Source organism: Lepidochelys kempii, chromosome 9 (assembly GCF_965140285.1).
Source record: "Lepidochelys kempii isolate rLepKem1 chromosome 9, rLepKem1.hap1, whole genome shotgun sequence".
In the NCBI taxonomy this organism is placed as follows: domain Eukaryota; kingdom Metazoa; phylum Chordata; order Testudines; family Cheloniidae; genus Lepidochelys; species Lepidochelys kempii.
The window spans coordinates 8,359,888-8,385,000 of record NC_136388.1 but is presented as its reverse complement, the minus strand read 5'-3'; the positions used below and the strand labels follow the sequence as shown (position 1 = coordinate 8,385,000).

At 58.2% G+C, this 25,113-nt stretch overlaps 1 protein-coding gene across 1 annotated transcript in view; it reads right to left on the bottom strand.

The window, feature by feature from the left end:
* Positions 1-19,925, bottom strand: part of FAM131A (family with sequence similarity 131 member A) — a 42,992-nt gene extending 23,067 nt beyond the window's left edge. The window contains exons 1-2 of the mRNA XM_073359221.2: positions 19,806-19,925; positions 8,366-8,505 (exon numbers count right to left, since the gene is read on the bottom strand). Coding sequence (XP_073215322.1) covers positions 8,366-8,505; positions 19,806-19,836 — 171 coding nt within the window. The 5' untranslated portion in view covers positions 19,837-19,925. The remainder of the gene's footprint in view (positions 1-8,365; positions 8,506-19,805) is intronic.
* Between the last annotated feature and the right edge of the window lie 5,188 nt (positions 19,926-25,113).

Sequence of the window (25,113 nt, the reverse complement as noted above, 5' to 3'; positions counted from 1 at the left end):
TATCACCGTGTATGGCCCCTGGGCACAGTCCCAGCACCACCCGGGAGAAGCGCAGCCTCCGCGTGGTCTTACCTGGCACTGCCAGCTGCCCCCTGCCTCCCTGGCAGCAGCCCTAGACCCAGCCCCAGTGGCTCACAGCCAGTGGCTTCCTAGGAAGTGACTCTGGACTTGTAGCTTGCAACAAGGTGTATTTCCATGGCAACCAGTCACCATGGACTGATTTCTCCCAGGATACAGGCCTGGCTTGGCACTGACGTCAGTGTAGCACGGCAGGAAAAGATACCAGGGAGCTGGGGCTGCAGCAGGGCGTGGGGAAGGGGGCAGAGCGGGGGATGGAGGGGGCAGGCCCCAGCCGAGCTCACAGGCTGCTGGCTGCACAGGACAGGCTCAGCGAAGCTCGTGGGAAAACCTTCACGTGCTCGGGCCAGGCTGGGTGTCAGGGCTGCAGGATCAGCAGGAGGGGAAAGCTCAGGGCTCACTTCACACTGACCACAGCCACGGAGGGCTCCTGGCGGCAGGGGCAGCAAGGAGAGGCCTTCACGGCATCTGTGCGAGACAGATTCACCATCACGGCTCCAGCCTCAGGGGACGGGAATTTGAACATCAGCAATGAGGGAAGAGATGTGCCCCAGTCAGGCCAGCAGGGAGTATCGATACCCCGGGCAGGCCAGCAGGGACTCAGGGACCTGGCAGTATCGATACCCGAGCCAGGCCAGCAGGGAGTCAGGGACCAGGGAGTATCAATACCCCAGCCAGGCCAGCAGGGACCAGGGAGTATCGATACACCAGCTAGGCCAGCAGGGACACAGGGACCTGGGAGTATAGATACCACAACCAGGCCAGCAGGGACTTAGGGACCTGAGAGTATCGATTCCCTGCTGGCCTGGCAGGGGTATCGATACTCCCTGCTGGCCTGACTGGGGCACATCTCTTCCCTCATTGCTGATGTTCAAATTCCCGTCCTCTGAGGCTGGAGCCGTGATGGTGAATCTGTCTCGCACAGATGCCGTGAAGGCCTCTTCTTGCTGCCCCTGCCGCCAGGAGCCCTCCGTGGCTGTGGTCAGTGTGAAGTGAGCCCTGAGCTTTCCCCTCCCGCTGATCCTGCAGCCCTGACACCCAGCCTGGCCCGAGCACGTGAAGGGACTCAGGGACCAGGGAGTATCAATACCCCAGCCAGGCCAGCAGGGAATTGATACTCTGAGATCCCTAAGTCCCTGCTGGCCTGGTCGGGGTACTGATACTCCCAGGTCCCTGTGTCCCTGCTGGTCTAGCTGGGGTATCCATACTCCCCAGCCCCTGCTGGCCTGGCTGGGGTATCAATACTCTCAGGTCCCTGAGTCCCTGCTGGCCTGGCTGGGGTATTGATACTCCCTGGTCCCTGAGTCCCTGCTGGCCTGGCTGGGGTCTCAGGGACCAGGAAGTATCAATACCCGAGCCAGGGCAGCAGGGAGTCAGGGACCGGGGAGTATCAATACCCCAGCTAGGACAGCAGGGAGTCAGAGACCAGGGAGTATCGATACCCGAGCCAGGCCAGCAGGGAGTCAGGGACTGGGGAGTATCGATACCCCAGCCAAGCCAGCAGGAAGTCAGGGACCAGGGAGTATCAATACCCCAGCCAGGCCAGCAGGGAGTCAGGGACCAGGAGGTGAGGGGGTCAGTGGAGAGACACTGCACAGGTTCCCCCGGGTCTCTCGGTGCAGGGCACATGCTGAGCACCCTGCCCTTGCTGGCTGAGCTATGGGCAGGGGCTGTCACAGGCCAGGCAGTTATTGCTGCTCTGCGGTTCTTTGAGATAAGGCTAAATTGCTCCTTGGTTCTCCAATATCCAGACCCCACTTCACTGCCCAGCACTTGGGTCTCATCCAGGGGCCAGCAGGCTGGGGGCACTGAGCTAAGAGCACCCAATAATACAGTCCCGGGCTCAGGGCACCGATCAGAGCAACTAACCTGCCCGCTCAGCAGCTTGCTGCCCCTGCCTGGGACCAGTCACTGGTGTTCTGTGCGCTTGTGTCACTGCAGCTGTGAGAGAGGCCCATTGCACTGGGCACACCACGCACAGGTGTGCAAGAGACAGGCCCTGCCCTAAAGAGCTCCCAGTCGTGTCCGCATTCCAGGCTGCATTTCAAAGGGCACAGGAGGGGAAAGGGGTGCACCATCTGGAGACTGAGTGAGGAGGGGTGGCAGAGGGTGGGGGGAGGCAGAAGATGGAGGCTTGTTTCAGAGGCAGCCATAAGAGAGCAAACAAGGATGATTCAAAGGACAGTTTCAGGCTGGAGTCTAGAAGCCGCCCTTGGGCTCTTTGGGCCCAGAAGCCCTTTGCAGCCTGCAGAGGACTCGCTCTGTTGATTATGAGCCCAGCCCAGCTCGGTGCCAATCCCCGGCACATTTGTGGGGGTTCCCTGAATTCTCTCTTTGATTAGACACAGACCCCCCCCTCCCATCGAGCCCAGTGCTGGATCCGCCCCAACCCCAGGGGTGCTCCGGGAGCCAGGTCATGACAGCAGAGGGTGTGTCAGGACCAGCCGTGCCCTGGGGAATGGCCACAAGAGAAGCGCTGGGTTTCTGGGGGGTAACGGTGATGCCAGGAATGCCTGAGAGCTCCAGGACAATCAAGCCCCCAGGGACATGGTCCAAATCCCTGGGGATGGTGCCAGCAGGAATCCCTGGGGCTCACCATGGTTCCTGCCCTTTCCCCAGTGCAAAGGCCCATGTCTGCTCAGCCCAGACACCGCACCTGCCCAGGGGCAAGGGCTCTGGTTACCCAACTGAGTGGGCAAGGCTGACCAAGGTGCTTGGCTACATGCTAGGGAGGAATGCCGAGAAGTCTAAAGGTGCCGAGACCTTAGTCTCCTCTGGGCTTTGAAAGCTGGTGCGACTCCACGCTGGGGATTAACCCACAGCCGTCCTGCCCTGATCAGCAGGGCACTGGAAGGCTCATCCCCTTGGGACTGGGATCCCCCTATTCCCCACATTCTGCAGCCTCCAAGCCCATCACCCCAGAGGGGCAGGGATGGGGCAGTGTGTGTACGGGGGCCAGAGTGGCCTGCGCATTGGGGAAAGGAGGGGAGGGAGGGTGTGGGTGTAGGGACAGGGTATGTGGGGTGCTGGAGTGAGGTGGGGGTTGTGTTCTCAGTCGGCTGCAGAATGCCAATGCCCAGAGGCCCAGGGAGTCACCCGCACATAAACCACGTGGGAGGTTGTAATCCAAGAATCCCTCAATGCCAATGGGTTAGAGCGGTTACAGGCACGTCCTGATTCTGGTGTGTCCACTCTGGTTCACCAAGGAACGGTCACTGGGAGGTCTTAAATGAAAGCTGGGCTCACACTGGTCATTACTCGTGGTGTGAATGGTAGGTACAGACACTACCCGAGGAGTTATGATGTGTACAGCAAACAAGGTTTCGACTCCGTCTGAAAGCCGAGTTGACAAACAGGTTTTCTGTCAACCAAGGGATGTTTACTCACTTGTCTCTCTGCTGAGCTGTAAATTAAGCACTCTCAGCGAACACAATGGATGCTGCCCCCTGCTTAGCTCCCTGGTTACTTTGAGGACACAAGTAACCAAGGAAGACGACCCCCGTCAGCCTGCACTTTGGAAGTAACCGGGCAGCGTGCAGACAGGCATGAAAATGGGACCACAACCAGCCTTGTCTGAAATGCTGCAGAGGACTTTGGGGGTAAGGTAAACAGCTTTAGCCGGGAGGTCAGCCTGGCCCCCCAGAAAGCACATTACGAGTTTGTTTCCAACATCCTTTCCCATTCCCTCTTAAATCTTTGATATTAAACGTCTCCATGGCTCACTCTGACTATCTCAGAGCTGTGACGTTAAGCAAGGAGCCGATCCTGAGCTGAATCCTACAAACTGGTGTGTGCACTGGTCCCTTGGGGACAGCAGACCTGGTGTTTCTGGGGGCGTTCAGTGGATACGGGGTTGGACACTACAGGGCACCCTGCAGAGGGGCTCCGGGAGCGGGGTGCACCTATCATTAGCCTGTAAGACAAAGGGAGGGCTGGCGTTGCCCCGAGGAGGGCGCTTTTGGGGGCTACCAGGCTGGAGGTGTCAGGCAGCCGACACCCAGCTAAGCACAAGCAAGTATCCCCCTGCCTCCAGCGTGAGGGAGAACAGGGGGACTCACTGCCCTGGGTACCCAGAGAGCCATCCCAGAGGCATCCATTAAAAGGCTGTGCCTTGCTCTGAGGGGGCTTCACGCACTGGCAAACCTGGAACCCCAGAGCTGGCTCCTAAAGCCATATTTAAGCCCCTGCATCAAAGCGGGAGATTATGAGCACTGCTGAGCACCCCCAATCCCACTGAAGATCATGGAAGCTGTACCTAGGGGGAAAGAGACAGACTTCAGCTGCTTCCACACTCCCAACATCTCTCTGCCTCGTTTGCCCCAGCCCCCGTTGGGTGCACCGTGGGTGCGCTGCTCCTCACAGGAGAGCAAAAGGGTTGGTTTCCCCAGGGCTGAACTAGGGGGTTCCTGGGTGCAGAGCTTGGGGCTAGACCCATGTTCTGAGCTCAGCAAGGTCTCTCCCCTGCTCAGAAAGGAAGCTTGGCAGGACACAGGCACCGACTTTCCAAAGCGCCGGGGGTGCTCGACCCCTGGCTCTGCCCCAGGCCCCACCCCATTCCACCCCTTCCCCCAAGGCCCCACCCCGGCCCCGCCCAGTTCCACTCCCTCCCCAAGTGCACCTAATCCTCACTGCTCCCCCTTCCTCCCTCCCCAGCCTCCTGCACACCACAAAGCAGCTGATCACAGTGGGTGAAAGGCATGGGGAGGGAGTGGGGAGGCGCTAATCTGCAGGGCCCGCCAGCAGGCCCTGGGGGAGGGGGGGTGAGCTGATGGGGAGGCTGCCGGCCGTCGGTGCTCCAACCCCGGAACACCCCCAGAGTTAGCGCCTATGTGGCCGAAGCAGGGTGCTCATGAGCGGCAGAGAATGCCCCTGGGGCCCACCCACAGCTTGGGCATTCACTTTATCTACCATCTCTACCGCCCTGAGCCTGGTCTGGACTTGGGAGGACAAAGCCACCTACAATCCAGACTGATGAGGGGGAACAAACATTTAATAATGGGCTCCTCAGTCTGGCAGAGAAAGGTACAACACAGTCCAACGGCTGGAAGTTAAAGCTAGACAAATTCAGCCTGGAAACAAGGTGTACATTTTTGACAATGCGGCTAATTAACCGCTAGAAAAACTGACCAAGGGTCACGGTGGATTCTTCATCCCTGACAATTGTTAAACCGCTATTGGATGTTTTCTCCAAAAGATCTGCTCTAGGAATTATTGCGGTAAGTCCTCTGGCCTGGGTGATACGGGAGGTCACACTAGATGACCACAGTGGTCCTTTCTGGCCTGGGAATTGATGAATTACTCCAAGGCAAGGGACTGGCTTTATTGTCAAATCAGGAGAGAGTTTTGAGCAGAGTGGGGGGCATGTGGGTCTGACTGGATCAGGGGTAGGGAGCTGCATGGAGGAAGAAACCAGAGCAGAACAAGGACACCCAGATTTTGCTAGCCCTGGTCCAGTCACAGCCCCTGCAAGCTGCAGCAGTGCAGAGCAGAGCAGTCACACTGCATGTCCTATTTTTACAGAGCATCCATCTGCACTCCCTGGCTCTGGAGAGGAGACATTCCCTTCCTTCCCTGACCTAGCGCAGTTGGGGTCTGGGGGGATAGATTGCTGCTTGGGGTGACGGGGAGGACAAGTGGGTGCTGGAGCAACCTGGGGTGTAGGTGGATTTACAAGGACCCTTCCCCGCTCTTACTTTTTCAGGTCTCAGTAGCACGGGGGACACGGCTGAGGCAGTCCACGGGTGGCTCGGGCAGTGTAAGTACATTGAGGGTGTAAGCATTGGGGGGCGGGCGGGGGGAGGGGGAAGAGCATGTGCAGACCCACTTGGCCTCCTAGCTTGGCCCAGACACCCCTGATTTTGGGCACCCATTTCTACCCCTGGGGGAGCCGTAGTCCCCCAGCACTCTAACCATAGAGAGGCTGCTGTGACAATCAGGGGCCAGACACTCCAAGGGGAAACCAGGGGGGCTGAACTCCAGAGAGCAAGTAACTGAACCAATGTCTTGCACACAACGTTATCGTACTAGAAAAGTGCAGCGAGTGAAGTCTCTTATGAAAGCCTGTGATGTTCTGAGCGTGATGGGTATTATAAGATATGGAGACACATTGTGGTGATCAATCTATGTATCTAAAGTACTAAACTCATGACTTGTTCTACGATTTCACACACACCGCCCAGAAGGGGTGGTTTCTCCCAAGCCAGATATTTCCATGAAACTGGCTCCAAGCAATGACCCATTGTCCAGCCAGGAACAGACAATGGGGGACCATTAAAGTTAATGGACAGACATTGAAACTGACAAGAAACCCCCAGTCTTGGAAACCTAAGGAAGGAGGGAGTTTGCTCTGAATAACTGAGAGTCATCATGCCAGGAGAAAGAGAGGCGTGAGGGGGGAAAGCCTTTTAAAATCAGGCTTGCGTCTGAGGGTTTTTATCCAGAAACGATGGGGGTGAGGGACAGCCTCTAAACGGGAAGCTGGGGAAAGGCTGGATCCCTTCTATCATAAGGGCATGCGGGGAAACCATGCAGGGGCAATAGACAATGTCCCTTTTCTAATACAAGTTAACTAACACAGAAGCGTGAAGCCTGGAGTTGTGTGTCTGTTAATTCTCTTCGTTACTTGCCTGGGTTTATTTTTCCTCACTAGCTCATCTTTGAACCTGGGATTTTTCTATTAAATAAACTTTTTATTTTTACGCCTAGCAGCTCTCCTTTGTGCAAACTGTTTGGAGCACGTGTCCCGAAAGCGAACTGATCCGGTGAGCCAGAGGGGAAAATCCGAGTGGCCAGTCATTAAGAACTCAGGTTACACGGATCTGGGGACCAGAAGGGCTGTTGGGGTCACCCTGCAAGGTGTAACGAGGCCGGTGGAAGCCACGATGTGACCTTTATGCTCAAGGACCAGCTATGGGTGTCAAGGTTCTGAGCCACAGCAGCAAAACAGTACAGCACCCTAAGTTACAAGACGGGTGGTGACAGAGCCCCTTACGGATGTGAGTGATCCCCAACCCATCACAGCTGCAGGGAGCAGAGCCCTGAGCTGGAGACACAGCTAGAGTACCGGGCAGGGAGACAGACAGAGCGGGAAGACCGACTGCACCACCAAAGCCTGTTATTCCTGTGCACGCTGGCTCTGCAACGATGCCGAGGGACATGGCCGCGGAGGCAGCTTTGCTCCCCAGGGCGCGCGCAATCGCCCGGTGACGTGAGCCTGGAGCACGCAGTGGTGCTCACAGTGGCAAAATACTCTAGCCCAGACAAGGGCAAAGGGGACAGCCAGTTTTCTGGTTGGAGCTGGTCACAGCGGCGGGATGGGTACGAACATGAGGCCTTGGATGGACACCTCCGCTACTATCGTGGCCCAGGTTAAAGCTAGCACAGGGGTGCCTACCCGTGCTATAAGCACATCTTCACTTTCAGTGTAGACACAACCTCAGAAAGCCCCGGGGATACAGCAGCCTTAGGCAGAAAGTTAAACCAGGCAGCCGTGAGATGTGGGAGACCCTGAAACGAAAGGCCAAGGGAGGAGATGACTGGAATTCAGTAATGTCCCCCTGCAGCCAGCTCCTCCCTGCCCAAAGGTTCTACCCTTGCCTGTCATGCCAATAAAGATTTCTGATGTATCACACAGTCGACAGTTACTGTGGGATCTGAGCGCCACACCAGGGTGGGTTGGTGCAAGATGGGGCTGGGCTGGCAAAGCTGCCCATGCTGGACCTGACCTTGAGCAAGTCTCTTAGATCCACGATTGCAAAACAAGTCACTGATATTTGGATGCTACCGTGGAAAACGGAGGCCGTACTCCCTCTGGGCCTCAGTTTCCCCTCCTCCAATATAGGCCTACCGCTGCCACCTGCATCCCGGGGGAAAGTTGCAAGGTGAGGCTCATTCTTGGGTTGCAAAGCACTCTGGGATCTTCAGTTGCAAGGCACTGGCAAAGGGGGAAGTGTTGCTATTTTGGGTCTATCCTGATGGTATGGAGGACAGCAGCCCCAGCCAAACCCCAGGTGCTGTTTTCATCGCACAAGGCCTACGTGCCACGTAAGTAGGGCTGAAGTGAGACTTAGGCCTGACTCCAGCAGCTGGGGCCTTAAGAGAACCCCTAGATAACCGGCAGCTGGCTTTCACTTGAATTGGAAAGGCAAAGAAGCTACGCACATGGCCCTCCTCCCCATCTCCCCCTGCCCCAAACAGCTGCCCCATAGACCCACACGCCCACTCATAGCTCATTTCACCTACGGAGCACCCCCCGTCCCCAAAGGCAGAGGGATGAGAACCATGGCACCTCGAGAGAGTCCTGGCTGTCCACCGAGCTCTGCCGAACCAGCCTGTGGACCAGCGACGTCCTGGTGCTCCCCAAGGGCGAGAGGGCAGGCAGGGCCTTCACCTCATTCCACTCCACATGCAAAGTCGTGTCCACAGCCACTGTGGGGAGAGCACAGAGAAATGTCAGCCCCCAAGAGCCTAGCCCTGCTGCGGGGCCCTCTGGGGACTCTAAACTGCACTGCTCCCTCCAGGAAAGTGACTGCCGTGGGCAGGACATTGGCTGTGTCCCCTCTGCTCTGCACCAGACTCCAGCTCTCCGCTTTCCGCTGGGACCAGATCTCTCCGATTCTGGGCAACAGCGGGGGTTGATTCTTCCCTTTAAGGAATCCCAGACTTTGAATGTAAATGTCACCCCGTTGTTACCAGCGAGCCTCTTTCTAAGGTCTCCGAGCGCCATCAGGAGGCAGCAGGCAGTGACAACGAGGGGTTAACGTTAGTCATCCCAGTGGGACCATAAAAGCACAGAGGGGGTATTACTTTCTGTTCCCCAGGGGAATAGAAGCAATGAGAAGGGGAGAGGAGAGGCTGGTTTAATGTTTTAGTCCAAGTATTAACAGGCACTAAGGCACCATGGAGGCCCAGCTGTGTCTACACCCGGAGACAACAGCGGCATAGCTAGGCCAGCATAAGCCTGTAGTGCAGACAGCGATGGGGAAGGGGGATGGGTTTCTCTGTCCGTGTAGGGACACCACGTCCCCGAATGACCATTGCTATGGGCTGATCTACACTGCCGAGATAGGTCCGCTTCACTTCTCACGCTCAGGGCTGTGAAAAATGGGATGTAATAAAGCTGACCTGAGCCCTGGTGTAGACACCCCTAGGTTAAAATAAAAAAAAATTCTTCCATCAACCTGGCGACCACCTCGTGGAGTGGTGGATTTACAGCAAGGACCGAAGAACCCCCTCCGCGGCCATCGTACAGCTGCACCACGAGAGCCTGTCATCAGAGCCTCAATCGACGGAAGCCTTCCTTCTTCCATTAACAGAGCTGCATCTACCCTGGGGCTTAGGTCGGTATAAACGTGTCATCAGGGGTGTGGTTTCTTCACAGACCTCCAACCAACGCAGCTATGTCAAACCAACTTCAAAGGGGGACCTCGGCGCGCGGACCTCCCTGTGGGTTTCAGCCCCCGTGTTGAAAGGGGGTGGGATTTTGGACTAGGATTTGCAGCACGGAATCCAAGGCCAATCTTTTGCATTTCCCCAGGGCTATCCTCCTGGATTTTGTGAGTGCGTCCAGTGAAGTCCACCCCAACGCAGTGCCATGTAAACCCCAGGGCAGCAAACCCGGCGGGAGGTGATGTGTGTGGAACCTTGAACAAACCCGCCACGCAGAGGGAGCGAATTGCACTCTTCTAGCAAAAGAGAACAGCATAAAGGCCCTACACGTGCAAATGCACACGCACGTGCACACAGGCTACCGTGCACAGACACACCCGAACAGGGCTGCCGGATTTCCTAGCAGACACGCTGTCGGCACTAACTGTGTTGTTCTCTCTTGTATCAACCGGATGGAACATAAACGATCGGCAACTGGTGCGCCGCTGATCCCAATCGTCTCATTGTTCTCCTGTCCGCCTGTCTATTGCATCTACCTGTTGACTCTTCTGCTTAGTTCGGCATGCTTTTCGGGGGCAGGGACCCTCCCTTTGTTATATGTTTGCATTGTGCCTAGCGCAGTGGGATTGGGGCCCCTACGCCCTACTTATCATAGAAGGCATTTGTGACAGCTGCCATCCTGGTCACAACACCAGGGGTCCGACTGGGACCCCCCCAAAGCTACACACACAACTGGATTCCGGGCTCCCCAGCAGCAGCTGGAACAGGATCCCATTCTTTGTGGATCAGGCACGAAAGGGGACTGACCACACACTCACCCACCAGTGGGTCACGTGCGTTTCTATCTCAGGAGGGGCAGGTCTGCACTTCGCTCTACTAGGCCACAGGGCGTAAGCGATGAATAAGCAGTTTGCTGGCCCTCTGCCTCAGGGTGAATGTCACCCTGGGGCCTGTGAGCCAGGCCCGTCCTCAGCATGCTATTCCAGCAGAGACTCTGTCACCCTGCCATCCCAGCCACATCCTCATGTGGCTTGCTTAGAACCCTTTCAGAGGCGCTGTGGTTTTGGTTGCGGGGGGGTTCTGTCTCCGAGCTGTGGCCACATCAATGGGAGACAAGGCACCACCAGGGTCAGGATGGACTGGAATGCCATACTCGGCATGCTGTGAAATCTCACTAGTTAGGGCAATCCTGGGAGCCAGGATTCTCCCTAGTGTGTGTCTGAGACCATCCAAAACTCACTGCAAGTGTGAAATGCCAAAGGCCTGATCCTCACACTCATGGCTGTTTGTTAAAAAGGCATGAAGTTTGGGGTGGGGCTGGGCTGCTGCCCCCCCCCCCACACACACACACACACACGAGGTCGGATGCTGGGCTCCCACCAGGGGACACTACTACATTCTCTTATTTACAGGGGCGGTTTGGAATTGGTTTTTTTAGCAGTTTAAGGCCCTGATTCTGCTCCCATTAAGAATGTTGCCAGTGACTTGAACAGGTTCCTGCTCATGGCCTAGGGAGGGGATTTTAATATCCCCATTCTCAAGGCATCTGTTACACTGCAGAACAAAAGGGCTGAAAAACCCATGTCCTCTCTACGTACCTGCCAAGACCTGACTAGAAGGGCTCTGGGTTCCCCTGCAAGAGCTGACGTCATCCCAGACCCCCTCAAATGAACCAGGGGAAGCCTCCAGTGTAGGCTGTGGATGTCCTCACAGGTGGCAGGAAAACCCCTGGGGGTCCAGAACACAAGGACTTGGCAGGTCAGTAAAGGAGGATGGGATTGACGGGTTGCGTACCCTCCCAGCTCCGCTCCATGGGAAAGTCCCAGTCCTGCACAGGTAGGGAATGGAGCAGAATCCCAGCGTGAGGCTTCCCTAGGCAGCACCGAGAGCAGCCCTTTGCCTCGGCCTGCTGCATCTTAGCGTCATGTGGATTCTGCCGGGGGGGACAATTTTGTGCCTTCGTTTACAAAGCTGCCTGGGTCACTATGTAAAGCACAGAGCCCCCAAAGCACAAGCAGAGCTTCCCTCCCTGGAGAAGTGCCGGGAAAATTGTAGCTGTTTGCTGCAAAGCAGGCCAGGTTCTTTAGGGGAGTAATTCACCCGGTGCACAGGGGCCAGCACAAGTCATAAGCAGTGCCTAGGCCTTGTGCCTCCCCTCCGGGTCAGGGGTGCATTTCACCCTGCAGCCACAACAAGAGACCTACACCCTGTGAAAGGCATAGAAATGGCAGGCATTAGCCATGGGAGGTTAACCTGCCCCATGGCCTGTCAAAGCAGGGCTGAGAAGACCAATCTGGTTTTCCTAGTGTTAATTCAGCCCAGCTTAACGCCTTCTCCGATCTACTCCAGGAGGTCACTAAGCTCCGCTGACCCTCTCACCCTTCCTCTCTCTTCTTGCTTAACACAGTCGCTGCCCCCCCCCCGCTTTTCACCGGGTTGTAAATTCGTCAGGGCAGGGCCGGCGTGTCTGTGCAGCTCCCAGCACCATGGGGCCCTGATCCTGGCCAGAGCGTCGCTGATCCTGGCCAGAGCTTCCGACGCTCCCGCAAAGCCAGCCCCGCAGTCAGTGAAATCATTGGGGAGGTGCCAGCAGGGAACACCTTCCACCCAAGAGGCAAAGGCAGGGCCTGGCTTTATACCACAGCAGTTCCCATTGTACCATTATACCACAGCACAGATTGAAAAAGGAAAAGGAACGCTGCATCGGACCAGCTGCAGCCCACACCGTACTCCAGCGATGGGGAGCTGTAGCCCAGGGACTGCACTTCCCAGCATGCAATGCTTTCTCTTTGCCCAGCCGGGTGCACCCCTCACTGTGGGTTTAGGCCCACAGGCCAAGCATAGCAAGAGGAAGATTCTCATCCCGGGGCCCATCTTTACAGGCCACCCTCTACACTGGAGGCGAGACCCCAGCCCCCTTCCATTTCGCCAGCAATGCCACCTTCACGCCCAGATTTGCCCACTTCTCCCACAAGCACCGACATGCTTCTGTCCATGTTATTAACCCTTCCTCTTTCCCCAGGCTTGGCTCCTCGCATTGACACCAGTGGGGTCACGCCCCAGTTACCCAGGCATAAGCAGGAGCCGATTCCAGTCCTGTGCTCAAACCACTAGACAGCGCTGCCTCTTAGAGCAGAAGTTGCCAAACTTTTTACTAAGGTGACCCACCAGCCGCACCGTGTCTTTTGAGGGATGCCCCGTGACATATACAGAGACAGTGAGAGAGAAAACAAATCGGGCTTGCTAGGAGCTGTCACACCAGGCTGCAGAGTGCCTTTAAAGTGGGGGCCCTCCAGCCCCCTGACCCCCTTCTCCACTCCCCTCCCCCACTCTCCAACCCCCTGCTCCCCACTCCCCTTTTCAGCCCAAGCCCCCGTGTTTGGCTCTCCTCAGCCATGCCCCCAGCTGGGCCCGGATCACTGCCAGGCTCCCGACACTTCCTCTGCAGGGCTGCTGCTGCACCAGGGGAAGTGAGAGCACGGGGCAGAGGGGGAGAGCGCTTCTGGGGCACGCACGACCCACCGCTAGTCTTCCCACAGCTCGGGAGCTGCTGTACTAGAGCGGGGAAGAGCAGAGATGCCTGGAAGCTGGGAAGGTGGAATTGCGCTAGCCAGAGCCAAGTGCTTCCCCCCTTTCCCAGAAGCTTGGCTGCATCCCACAGGAACAGCAAAGGGCTTGCGGCTTGGGTTCTGCTGCAGTTCCTGGCCACCTGGCAGGTGACCTTTGGGCATGGATGGCCGCGGCTGTAGCATTTTTTCCCCATGGGGCACAACCGCTCTGTGCTACCGTGGCAAATCAGGAGCAGAGCCGAGGACCCTGGGCAGGTGCCGTGGCGGCTGGCAGTGCACCGGGCTCGTGGCCCAAAAGAAAGGAAGGAAGGCACAGAGCCAAACCACCAGGAGCCCATCTGCACTAAGCAGCGGCAGGCCTTGTTGAAGTGTGGATGGGAGACCTCCAAGGACCAGCCAGCTGCAGAAACAGGGAGGGGTGACTCAGCAAAGGGCACCCTTCCATCCATGTCAGCATTCAGTCAGTGCCCCAGCCCGGTGCTAGGAGGCCCTGGCTCGCTGGACAGGCGATGTAAACCCAATGGACCATGGTCATTGTTACGCGCATTGGGACAGTATCTCCACAGACCCGGACAACTCCCAGCTCGCGTAAGGATAGCCTGTCTGCCTCAGAATACAGGATTCTTCTTCACATCCCCTGTTCCACCCCAGCAGTGGTTGCATTGCACTAGTGATTGGGTGTGACGAAGCAGGACTGTTCTTAATGTTTCCTCTGAATAATGTAGGGGTGCCTCAGTTTCCCCTATGCATTTCTTAAGTCTCTAGGTGGTGGGATAAGGGGGTGTAATTGTTGAAGAGCAAGGGGCCAGTGTACATAAATGGCCAAAACTCTGTCTCCTGGCAACAGATGGCCTGGGCCCTTCCTCCCTGCAAGGTGAGAGCTGAAGGGTTGGAGAACAAAGGAATCAGGTGACCTCCTGGCCAGGGAAAGGGACAAAGCCCAGAGGAGGAGGGGGTGGAGGATGAGTCAGTTGGGGGCTGGCTGGGGACGTGTAGACGTGGTTGTCTGGCTCCCTGCCCACCAAAATGGACCCGGCTGAGGGGTCCTGTTCTCTGCACCTGCAAGCTCTGTTTTAGACTCTGTTCCTGTCATCTAATAAACCTTCTGTTTTACTGGCTGGCTGAGAGTCATGTCTGACTGCGAAGTTGGGGGGCAGGACCCTCTGGCTTCCCCAAGACCCCACCTGGGCAGACTGGCTGTGGGAAGCGCACGGAGGGGCAGAGGAGGCTGAATGCTCCGAGGTCAGACCCAGGAAGGTGGAAGCCGGGTGAGCTTCTTGCCCTGCAGACAGGCTGCTCCCAGAGAGGAGACTTCCCCAGAGTCCTGCCTGGCTGCGTTGGGAGCAGTTCCAGAGCAGTGCCCGGGGACTCCATGACACGGGGTGTGAATGCCGGCTGGGATGCTAGGGGCTAGAGAGACGGGGTTGCCATGGCAGGGAGGGGAGTGGGGCGCAGGGAGCTGGGTGTTTTCGGCATAAGTTCTGGGGACAGGGCTTGATTTGTCGTGTGCTTGATCCTAGACAATCCTGCGCCCCTGAACCACCTGGTCATCCCCTCCAGGAGAGGGGCCAAGTCCTGCAGACCATGCGGGGGAGGCGTGGGGGGAGGCACCAAACACGATGGGCAGCAGGAATGAGGAGAGAGGTCCTGAGCCCTGCAGGCCATGGGGGGCAGAAGACACTGAGCCATGTGGCGGGGGGGACGGGGAGGGGAGTGGGGGGGTGGGAGAAGGCACTGGACCCTGGTGAGGGGTGACAAGACACTCAGCCCTGTGGGGTGGGGCAAGGAGAAGGCAGTGGGGGCTGGAAGGAGGCTGTGGGCCCCGCAGATCAGGGGTGAGGGGCAGCCCCACTGCATGGGGGGTGGGAAATGTGCCTTCCAGCCAAGATTCCTTCCAAGGAACGTGCATTCTGCTACAGCCTGCTCCATTCGAGGGACACAATGTTCCCACCATGGAGCCATTAATATTCCAGGGGGGAGACGGTGCTTCTGGCACAGTGAGTTTTTCTGATGAGCACACGTCAGGGCTGGGACAGGAGACAGCCTGCTGCCCAGTGTCGGGCATGAGCCAGCCGGGTGCCAGTTCCCACACGCCTCCTCCCGGGACAGGCTCCCCCCGCTGGCCCAGCACGGACAGCCCCAGCATCAGAGATTCTGGGCACATGTGGCCAGCTGGAGCGGGGTCAGGGAGAGGCAACTGGAATCCCACAGGGTGGAGAGCAGAGAGGGCCAGGGGCTGACCCGCAGCACCCTGCAAAGGTGACCTCCCGCTGCTAACAGTGGGGGAGGAGAAGAGAGGCACAGAATGGACCAAGGACAGGGAAGGTTTCATTCCCCCCCTCCCCCCAGATGGTATATCAGAGCCAGGATGCTGGGGAGGGGGTGGGCAGAGGGACAGAGAGCAGGGAGGCACTGTCCCCGGGACCCCCCCACCCCCCCAGCACTGCCCTAAGCACATGGAATGTGACAAATTCATCCGGAACACACAGACTCAGGCAATGCAACACCTGCCTCCACGTTCACACGCAACAGCCCACCGTGACTCCTCAAACCCACCCACTTGGAGTCACTCCTGGGTACCCCACTCATGCACCCCCGCCAGCCCCGGGGGGGTTGATCCTGGCCAGGAGCGTCTCTCAGCCAGGGAGAGGCACAGCTCTGTCTCCATGCCACATCAGAGGACCCACCTGCCTTGGTCACTGCTCTGGGACTACAAAACTGCAACCTTGATGGTGTGGACCAGACCCACGGGCACCAGGGCTGGGGACAGATCCCGTACATGAGGTGGGATCCTTTCCTGTCTCAGACCTGGCACTACAGTGCCAGTCCAACAGCTGCCAAAGACCCAGGATGGGACACCCGCTATGACTAACACTGCCTGGACACAGCCATGTATCCATGACCCCCAGCGGGTATCCAGGCTGCTGCTACATTAGCGAATGTGGATTTGATCTAACTGGGGGTACAGTAAGTGTGTCATGCTAGTGAGCGTGGCACGTGTGAGCACACACTATACGGATGTCGTGACCTAGGCAGGGGCTGGGCCAGTCAGGGGGGTTCAGCATTTCTGTGTTAGGGGCTGGGTCAGTTGTGGGACAGGGAGACGAGAAAGGAGCAGCCTCCTTCTCTCAGAACAGCCTGTCCAGTAAGGTCCATGCCCTAGCTGGAGTTTCCCGACCCAAGCCCCAGCTGGAGGTCCCCCTAGATGAGGTCTCTAGCTCCCACATCAGGCTGGATACTGCTCTCCACCTGAAGTCCCTGGGAGTTGTACCGTTGATTTCAGTGGGAGCAGAATCAGGCCCCAGCCCTCAGACTCCACCCAGCCAGCCGTGTGTCACTCCCAGCGCGCACTGCCTTGTGTGGGGAAGCGTGACATTTCCAGTAGCCAGGCTAAGAGCACACGGTGAGGCATGGCCCTGTGCCAAGCGAAAGCCAGCTGTCAGCTAAACGGAGCTCATAGCAAGGGGAGTGACAACCGGCTTGATGCTAATGCTGGAGTAAAAGCTTAAGGCCAAAAAAGGGCTTCGCTAGAACGCTTGCCGGGGGGAGCAAAGCTCATCACTCATGCCTCCGCTGCGTGGTGAGATGATAAAAATCAATTGGCTATGGTGACGACTCCAAACTTGACAGGAAGGAAACGTTACATCAGCATGGGGGAGGCTGGTGGGGTAATCGCTCGCTACCTAACAAGGAACCCAAAGATTATCCCACGGTGGGGACAGCTGCGCGCTCCAGGCCCGACCGTGCTCGGAGCTGTACGCCCTGAGTAGAAGAGATTCCCTTCCCTGGAGGAGCTTCTCTCTTTGGTTTCAGACCCAATGCAACAAGTGAAACAAACCAACAGATGGGGAGGGGAGCTAGTTACACAGCCTAAGCTTACCAAAGCCGACTCAGTTTGGTTACAAGTTGCCAGGTAACAGGAACCCTCCCGGTCCGGTAGGGGTCAAGCCCTGGGACTCAGAGCGTCCAAGCAGCAAAAGCCACGGGGACAGTCAGACTCACCGGCAATTGTAATGACCCTGCTATTAGCCGGCTGAATGGCACAACAGGGAAAATGACTGGATTATGACTGGTGAGAGCAGCTTTTGTTTGGGAGCCGACAAAGGGGAATGCAACCAGCCTTCGATGGAAGCATTGGAGACCCACTGAGCACCAGAGATATAATTAGGACCTCATCCTGCGGTGCACCCGCAATGGCGGCCCAACTCAACAGGAGCGGAGGGGCTCAGGATCGTGCAGGATCAGGCCTGCACAGGCCTGGAGGTCTGGTGTAATAACACCCTAAAAGAGGTGGATGTTTAAACAGGGTTGATTTTAAAGGGGCAGATTTTAAAGCCAGTGAAGGAGCTGGCTGCTAGGCTGAGTTGTGAGCTCACCACACAGGGTCAGGCTGGAGGCTACCTCAAACCTTGGATTAGAGGCACAGCTGGTTGCCTAGACCTCGGAGCAAACGAAACAGCGAGGCAGAGAGTTAAACTGAGAGACACAGGAGCGTGCTGGGCCTTTCCAAAGCAGGGATCCTTCCTAACAGCCTGAGCCAGTGCCGGCTGGATGCGCACTGGAAAGAAAAGGTCCAATCCTGCTTCCATTGACGTCACTGGACAAAAACCCACATTGACTTAAGTGGGATCAAAACAAAGGCCCAGAAAAGGCAGTGAGAGGCCGAAGGACAGGTCATCAGAGCTAGATATATCCAAAGGGGTGGGGATGCACTCGGCGTGAAGCGGTTGCATAGGGTATTGTGGGGCCCTAGGCTGTCCAGGGGGTGACAAAATGGGATGGTGAAGAAGGGTAGCACACACTTTGTGCCCCAGGCTGTGGGACACTGAGCGATGGGGATACTGGTGGGCCGGAGGCACATGGGGTGGCAAATCAGTGAGGCCTCCAAAGAGAATGAGAGAAACTCAGGCCTGGTCTCCACTTAGGAAACAGATTGGCTTAGGGACCCCCTCAGGGCTGTGAAGCTCTCTGCACCCCAAGTGCAGACCTAATCCCTGCAGCTAACGCAACAGAAGAATCCTTCCAGCCAGCTGGCTACCGACTCCAGGAGAGGCGCATTAACTACATTGGCAGAAACCCCCCCGCCGATGTAGGTGTCCACAGGACAGTGCCCTCAAAGCAAGAAGTTGAGCTGGGGAAGCTGGAGCACAGGGACTCCTGGGCCCAGGCTAGGGCTCTGCAGGAGACAAAGTAGAGGCACCAGGTACGCAGTGGCAGGGGGGGACGACCCTTGCAAAGAGCTGGTCGAGGCCTAGGCATCTCGTAAGCCCCACTCAGGCCCTTACGGGCATGAGTCTGAGTCCAGGGTTTTATCCACAAGACCATCCTTCCTCTCAAAAACAGGCTCGGCGAGAGGAGACAATCTCCCTGAACAGCTGCTGCTCAGGGGTACCAGTGGGGTTCCCCGGGGCAGTAATGGTGCCCGACCAGTCCACAGCAGCCGTTAACCCACCAGCACCCCGAGTCCCTATCGCTCTTGGGACGGGGTCTCAGAGAGCAGGGAGGAGGAAGTGGGGTGTCTGGGTGCATCTGCACACAATGATGCTGACATGGTAAGAGACCCTGGGACTGGTCCCCTCCCCCCGGGGGAGTACACCCAACCCCGGCAGAAGCTGAGCCCGGCTGGCCAGGACGTTGGGAACCATTGTGGTTTAACCCGGGACTAGGATTGCCAGGCCTCGGAGGCAGATGAGTTTTGAAGGGGCTGCAGTATAGGGTGTCCATATAGAGACAGGCCCCAGCCGCCCTCTGCCCGCCTTCATGGCTGGGGCTGGCCTTAGCTAACAAGCCCCCTGTGCTGTGGGGGCTCAGGGGCATTTCCCCATGGCCTTGGCCGGCCCACCTGATGGAATCCCTCCCCTTGGGGGACTGGCCCTGTCTGGGGAAGGGCTCCCCGCAATCCCAGGGCCCAGGAGATTCATCCCCACAGCAAGAGGCCCCGGAGCTGCCCCCTGGAGAAGGGACGAGCTGGCCAGAGAGCAACAAGGCAGGCCCCAGTAGCACCAGGACCACCCTTGCCCAGCAACTGGGGTGTGGGTCTGGCAGAGCCGCTGCTGGGAGCCGGGTACGCAGGGAAGGGAGAGCGAGCTCCGGGGCTGCGCGCTGGGGAAGGGGGGTGGGTCAATCACATCCAGGCCGGGGGCTTTCTCCTCTGGGGCCGGCCCACCTCCCTCCTAGCAACTTCGAGCAACTCAGCCAGCGGTGCAAGCTCAGGATGGGGGCCCTGGGGCGGACGCAGCGCAGCACCCCGGGGCCCCCCGGCCCCGCACTCCGGCCAACCGGGCACAGCGCCTCCCAGCGCGTCCCGCCCCGCTGCCACCGGCCAGCCCGCTCCGAACCAGCGCTGAGCCGAGCCAAGCCGAGCCGAGCCGGGCTGACCCTACCCCTGGTGCTTCCGCGCCGCGTCCCCGCCAGCCCCCTCCCGCAGCCCGGCCAGCGCCTGCCGAGCCGGGCCAGGAGAAGCAGCGGGCTCGGCCGCGCTCCACCGAGGCGGGGAATCGCTCCCCACCGGCCCGCCCCGGCGTCCGCAGCCGCGGCCGCTTCCTCCCTCCCTCCCTCCGGGAGCGGATCGCGGGGAGCTGAAGGTCTCCTAAGGAGACTGGCGCCGGGGCAACGGCCCTGCCGGCTGCACACTAACCGCGCCGGCTCCCGCCGGCCCGCGACCCCGCCCGGCTGCGGCGCGGCCCCCTCCCCGCTGCATCCCGCGGCCGCGGGGTCCCCCCGCCCCGGCTGCTGCGCTCGGGGCGTCCCGCGGGGCCCGGCCGCGCTTACCGAGGGTGCCTTTGGAGCCGATGCAGCCCATGCTCGGCCGGGGCGGCTTGGCGGGGAGCGGAGCCGAGCGCAGCCCGCTCGCATCGCCGCAGACCCGCCGCCGCCGGCCACACGCCGCCTCTGCCCGGCCCGGGAGCGGCGGGCTCGGCTGCTCGCCCGGCCACGTCAGCGCCGCGCGGCGGGGCGGGGCTTCAGCACCGGGGCCAGCGGCCTGCCCGGGGCCCGGCTCAGGACGCTGGGCAGCGCCCGCCGCCCGGCCCCGGGCCCTGCGAGCCCCCCTCCGGCGCGGGGACCCGCCGGGCGCCGGCCCGCCCCCGCCTTGCTCCCCCACTGCGGGGGGGGGGGACAGAGCCCCCCCCCGCCCAGCCAGCCCCCACGGGAGCGGGAGGGCTGCACCCAGAAGTGGGGCTGGCCCATCCAGCCGCCCCTGCTCAACCCCGAGTTGAAACCAAACCATCCGCAGCCGCTGGCCCAGAAGCAGAGCCAGCGCACTCCTTCGCCCCGCACAGACCCCAGGCGGCTCAGAAAGCAGGGCCAGGGACTTTGGGGGTGCAAGGGGCTCGGCGCCCCAAGACCGCTGGGCATTTAAATAGACCCCGGTGGGGTGACACTCGCCCAGGTTCCTTCTCCTGCTCCAGGGAGTTTGCTCCTGCTCAAGGGTTCAGGTCAGCCCAGTTTGAACCTGAAATGGTCCCAGGCAGAGGGGCCCTCAGCTCCGGTTTGGCAGGGACTCCAGCCCAGCAGTAATGTCGTCCCTCTCTGCCACAACAGACACCACCCGCCTTTGCCTGCCCGGGGATTCACGGCCCAGGACATGATCCAGAAGGAAAGCATCCAGCATTGAAAAAGCCCTGGGCCAGGCTGGGCTGGGCAGCGCTGAGCCATCGCAAGGGGACCTGTAGTTACTCGAGTACCTCCCTCTGGTGCAAAGGTCCCAAAGGTCCACCCCCGCTCCGGCAAACACGAGCCCCATAACCTCGCTAGAGGTTTCATCCCATCTCTTTGCTGGGTCTGGTGGCCTCCCTGGGTCAGTGGAACGAGGAGGGACTCAGGAGATCTAGGCTCAGTTCCTGGCTTTGCTGCAAGCTGCCTGGGTGACCAGCTCTCTGACCTTCAGTTCCCCATCAGCCAAGAGAAGATACTCCTTCCTCTCTCCCACCCACTGTCAGCCTCTGTGGGGCAGGGACTGGGTGTGTGCAGCCCCCAGGACCCCGGGGCCCTGATCGAGACATTTCCCCCGGACAAAGAATAAAGCCCCACTTCATTCCACTGCTTCTTCACCAGCAACCCCCCAGCCCTTCTGCACTCTCCCTTCATCCCTACACAGATGAGACGGGCTCATGAAACAGCTGCCCAAGCCACCGCAGCTGCATTGGGAGTAGCTATGCCCTTCCTCGTGGTTCCCGGGTGTTCGTACCAATCCCAGAAATGTCAGCCCAATCATCTAGCACCCTGGGATGGCAGCTACACAAGGGACCCCGAACACGGCACCTGTCACAGGGCTGGGCTCGGGCTCCCAGGACCGGAGAGCAAGATACACCCTGACATTTCCCGGCCGTGCAGAGAGCTGGCTGCAAAGCACTCAGCAGCATCGATCACGCCCCAGTTCAATGGCTCCTTGTGTGACTGTTGTCCCTGGTATTAGCTGTGAGTCATAAATCCCGGCTGGCTCAGGGTGTGATCATAACGGGTTATGGAGCCTGGTTCCCATCCAGCCAGGCTCACCAGTGACAGGGAGTTTTTGCCATTTGAGAGTAGTGGGGGGGGAGGGGATGGGGGACGTTGGGCACAGTTTTAGCAAGCAAGGCGTGCCCATCACAAACCCCAGGGTAACTGGCAGTCGCGTGGTGCCCCAGCTGGCAGGCCCAGCAGAGGCCAAGGAGTAAACAAGCACAAAGGCGGAACTCCCCGCTCACTCCTCAAATGGTCCCTCCAGTTTAAGATTGACACACCCTGAGGGACAGTTCAGGGGGGGCAGCCAGGCCCTTCTGATGCCCATGCTCTGCTGGCGCTGCGGACAAACAGCTGGCTCCAGCCCTCTTTTGCTCTGCATTCCCCCCCCCCCCCAGCCATCACATTCACAAAGAGGCACCCAGCCCAGCCCCTGCCTGTGTATTTATGACAGAGGTGTCACGTCGGTGACCAAGTATAACATGATGAAATGGACTGATAAATCCAGGCAGCAAAAGGTTGGGGAGGAAACCTCGGCAGACATAAGAAATGAAATTCTGCAGAACAAAGGGGCTGGGAAGAGGTGCCCCCCCCTGCTTCCTCCCTGCCCCCCCCCTGCACTCGGGCTGCTGGACACAATGTGGAGGAAATTGCTGTTGGGGTGATAAAAATGTCTGTTTCTAAGCAAACCAGCTGAAGTGCGTGGGGCCAATCTTCATAGAGGAGGTACCTTTAAATTCCAGTGGCTTCAATGCTAGCCTTATTTGATGAACTCCTCTGCAATTTGTTCACTGTAGCAAGGCTAGGGGGAGACTATTTGCTTCATCTTATGAGTGCTACACAGTACGGGCCTTTTCCAAAGCCCACTGAAGCCAATGGGAGCCTTTTCATGGCATTTCAATAGCTTTTTGAATCAGGCCCTCACAGCAGAGTTGTCACAGCCAATTAGACTGTGGTGGGCTCCCGTGGCCAGAGCATTGGGAACTAGACTGTAAAGAACCCTCCCACGGGGCCCTGCTTTGCACCAGCTGGAACCATCGGCCTTTTCCGTCTCTAAGAGCTATGGCTCTGTATCTCAATGAGGTCACGGTGCAGGGCAAGGTGCTGAGCTCCCCACCCCGCCCTTCCAAATGAGGGCAGAGCAGCTTTAAAAACATCTGATAGGACCTGGTCCTCACCGGATCAAGCTTTCGGGCTGTCGGCTCTCTGAGGCAGGGCCTCTCATTAGCTGCAGCCTCCTAGAGAGAGAAGCACTTGGGAGGCGACTAACAACTAGGAAATGATACCTCTGGGTTTCTCTTGGCAAGGGGTTCAAATACAGGCATGGGGTTAACGTCCCTTTCTCCCACCCCCGTCTGGCTTGTCTATTTCGACTGTCAATTCTTCTTCAGAGCTAGCCTTTTACTAGGTGTTTATAGGGCATCTCGCATCATGGAGCGCCTTGCTCACCTGGGGCCTCTTGCGGCTACCATATCACAAACAATTAGCAATAATTCTAAACAGCCCTGACACCGCGAACATCCCCTTAGCCCAGAACAGCACCAGTTAGGGACTCAGAGGGGACATTTCTCATGCACATTTGCTGCTGAACTGCATAGTGAAAGCCTGCGAAACAAACAGGAAGGAGCGAACAGATTGGGATGCAGGAAATTTCTGCTCCTGGGAAGAGCCAGAAAGCCCCTTGCAAAGGGCTCGTTTTGGAAGCTGGAGCCTATGCTCAGGAAGTGCCCCATAATTAATTCACTACTCACCCATGTAATGGGCTGGCGCTGCGGGTAGGTAAGGGGTCTTTATCTGACCTAGGGGTATTATATTGGTACTCAGTGTGGGTTCACTGTGAGTTCGCTGGAGGCTAGATTAGCTCTGCTCAGGTCAGGGCAGGCTGCCAGGGATTTTGGTTTACCCCGAACGGCATCCCTGCTGATTTAGGGTCAGTCAAATTGCCTTCTAAGTCCAGTGGCAGAGCCTTGACAGGAGAAGCAAGGCGGGATGGGGGGGAGGAGAGAGATTTCTGAGCCAACAGCCACTTCTTCCTGCTATTAGTTCACTCAGTGTGCACTCCCTCATGCGCTTGGGAAGAACACATAAAAGGCAGGCTATTGTGCACTGCCAGCATCCGCAGCAAACACACTGGCCTCCACGCAAACAAGGGCTCAGCCCAGACAGTGATGAAAACTCTTCCTGTAGGCCTTAGCTTTGCCTACTTTGGAAGCATGCCCTGGGAAGAGAATGTCCAGAACTCCCTCCCGCCCCCAAAGTAACTGGCCCAGTGATGGATTCCTTTGAAAGAGGATCACCTTCAAACATTTGCCTCTCTCCCTGCCTGGCTGGAGGGCAGCCCTTGGATCTGCAGCCAGATAATACAGCTGAGTGGGTAAGTGAATCACTCAGGAGACACAACCACTAGGGAGACATGCAGAGAGGCTCTCAGAGGTCTGCTCATTTATCCAGACCCCCTCAGGGTCCTGCCAAGCAACAAGAGGGAGAGAGAACATGAGCACGCCAGAGCTCAGGAGTGCTCCCATATCCCTATTGATGGCTCCAAGTGGTTCATCTCTTTGGGGAGAGATACTGTCATGAGTGTTCATTATCCAGGGAGAAGGCAGAGAAGGAGATGGGTGCTCAGGGACCATGAAGATGGGTGCCTTAGATAAACCTAGATGACAGAGAGAAAGTGTCATTAGGCCAGCGTCTGGGGGTCTTTGACCCGGGAATGCGAAGCTGAGCCAGATGCTAACTGCACACCTCTGAACATCAGAGCCCCACCTCACTGATCAGGCACAGGTAGAGATTAATGCAGATACAGGAGCAGGAGAAAAGTTCGAAGGCAGAGAGCCCAGTTCAGACAGGGCTTCACAGGGCCTTTTAGGGAGGCTACGGGGGTGGTAGTTGACAGTTATCCAGCCCTTGCGTGGGCACGGCTATCACTGTCTGCAGGACTCTCACTCGCCGTAAACAACCTCACAGCCAAACAGGATTAGCATCTCCTAGACTTAGCTGCCAGGACCTGGGGGGGAGGGGGTGCCGGGGGGGGATCATTCCGCTGCCGCAGCAGCAACACAGAATCCTGCACCCAGGTCCTGGCAGCTGACCCTTGACGTTCCCTATTAAAGGAACCAGCAGTGACGTTCCCCGCAGCCAGAGGAGATGCCACCAGCCCCTCGTCTTCCCCACGCGGGTGAGCTCAGAGGAACAGCTACAGAGCTGGAACCCTGAGGGTGCATTAGACCAGGAGCAAGTGCCGCTGGATTAGAGCAGGGACTGGGCTTTGGGAGCCCTGAGATCTGTTTCCACTTCTCTCACAGACCCCCTGTGGGACCTTGGGCAAATCACATTCACTCTCCATCTCGGTTAATGCCCTGTAAAATGGGAAGCCTAATACTTACCCACCTTTTTACAGTCTCATGGCTACAGGGCTAGCTGTGCCTCGTCATGTCTTGGGTCTCTCAGAGAGCGCCCCTGAGGTTCATAATCTCTGGCCCTTCCCTGTGTCACGGTGGAATCCCCTGATTCTGCCACTCTTAGCCCAGGACCCAGCTACACGACCCCAGATGCCGACTGCTTCTCCCCTGCAGGCCTGGCTGGGCTTGGGCACCTGTGTTCCCCTCGTTGGGGCACGTGGCTGGTGTTATATTGA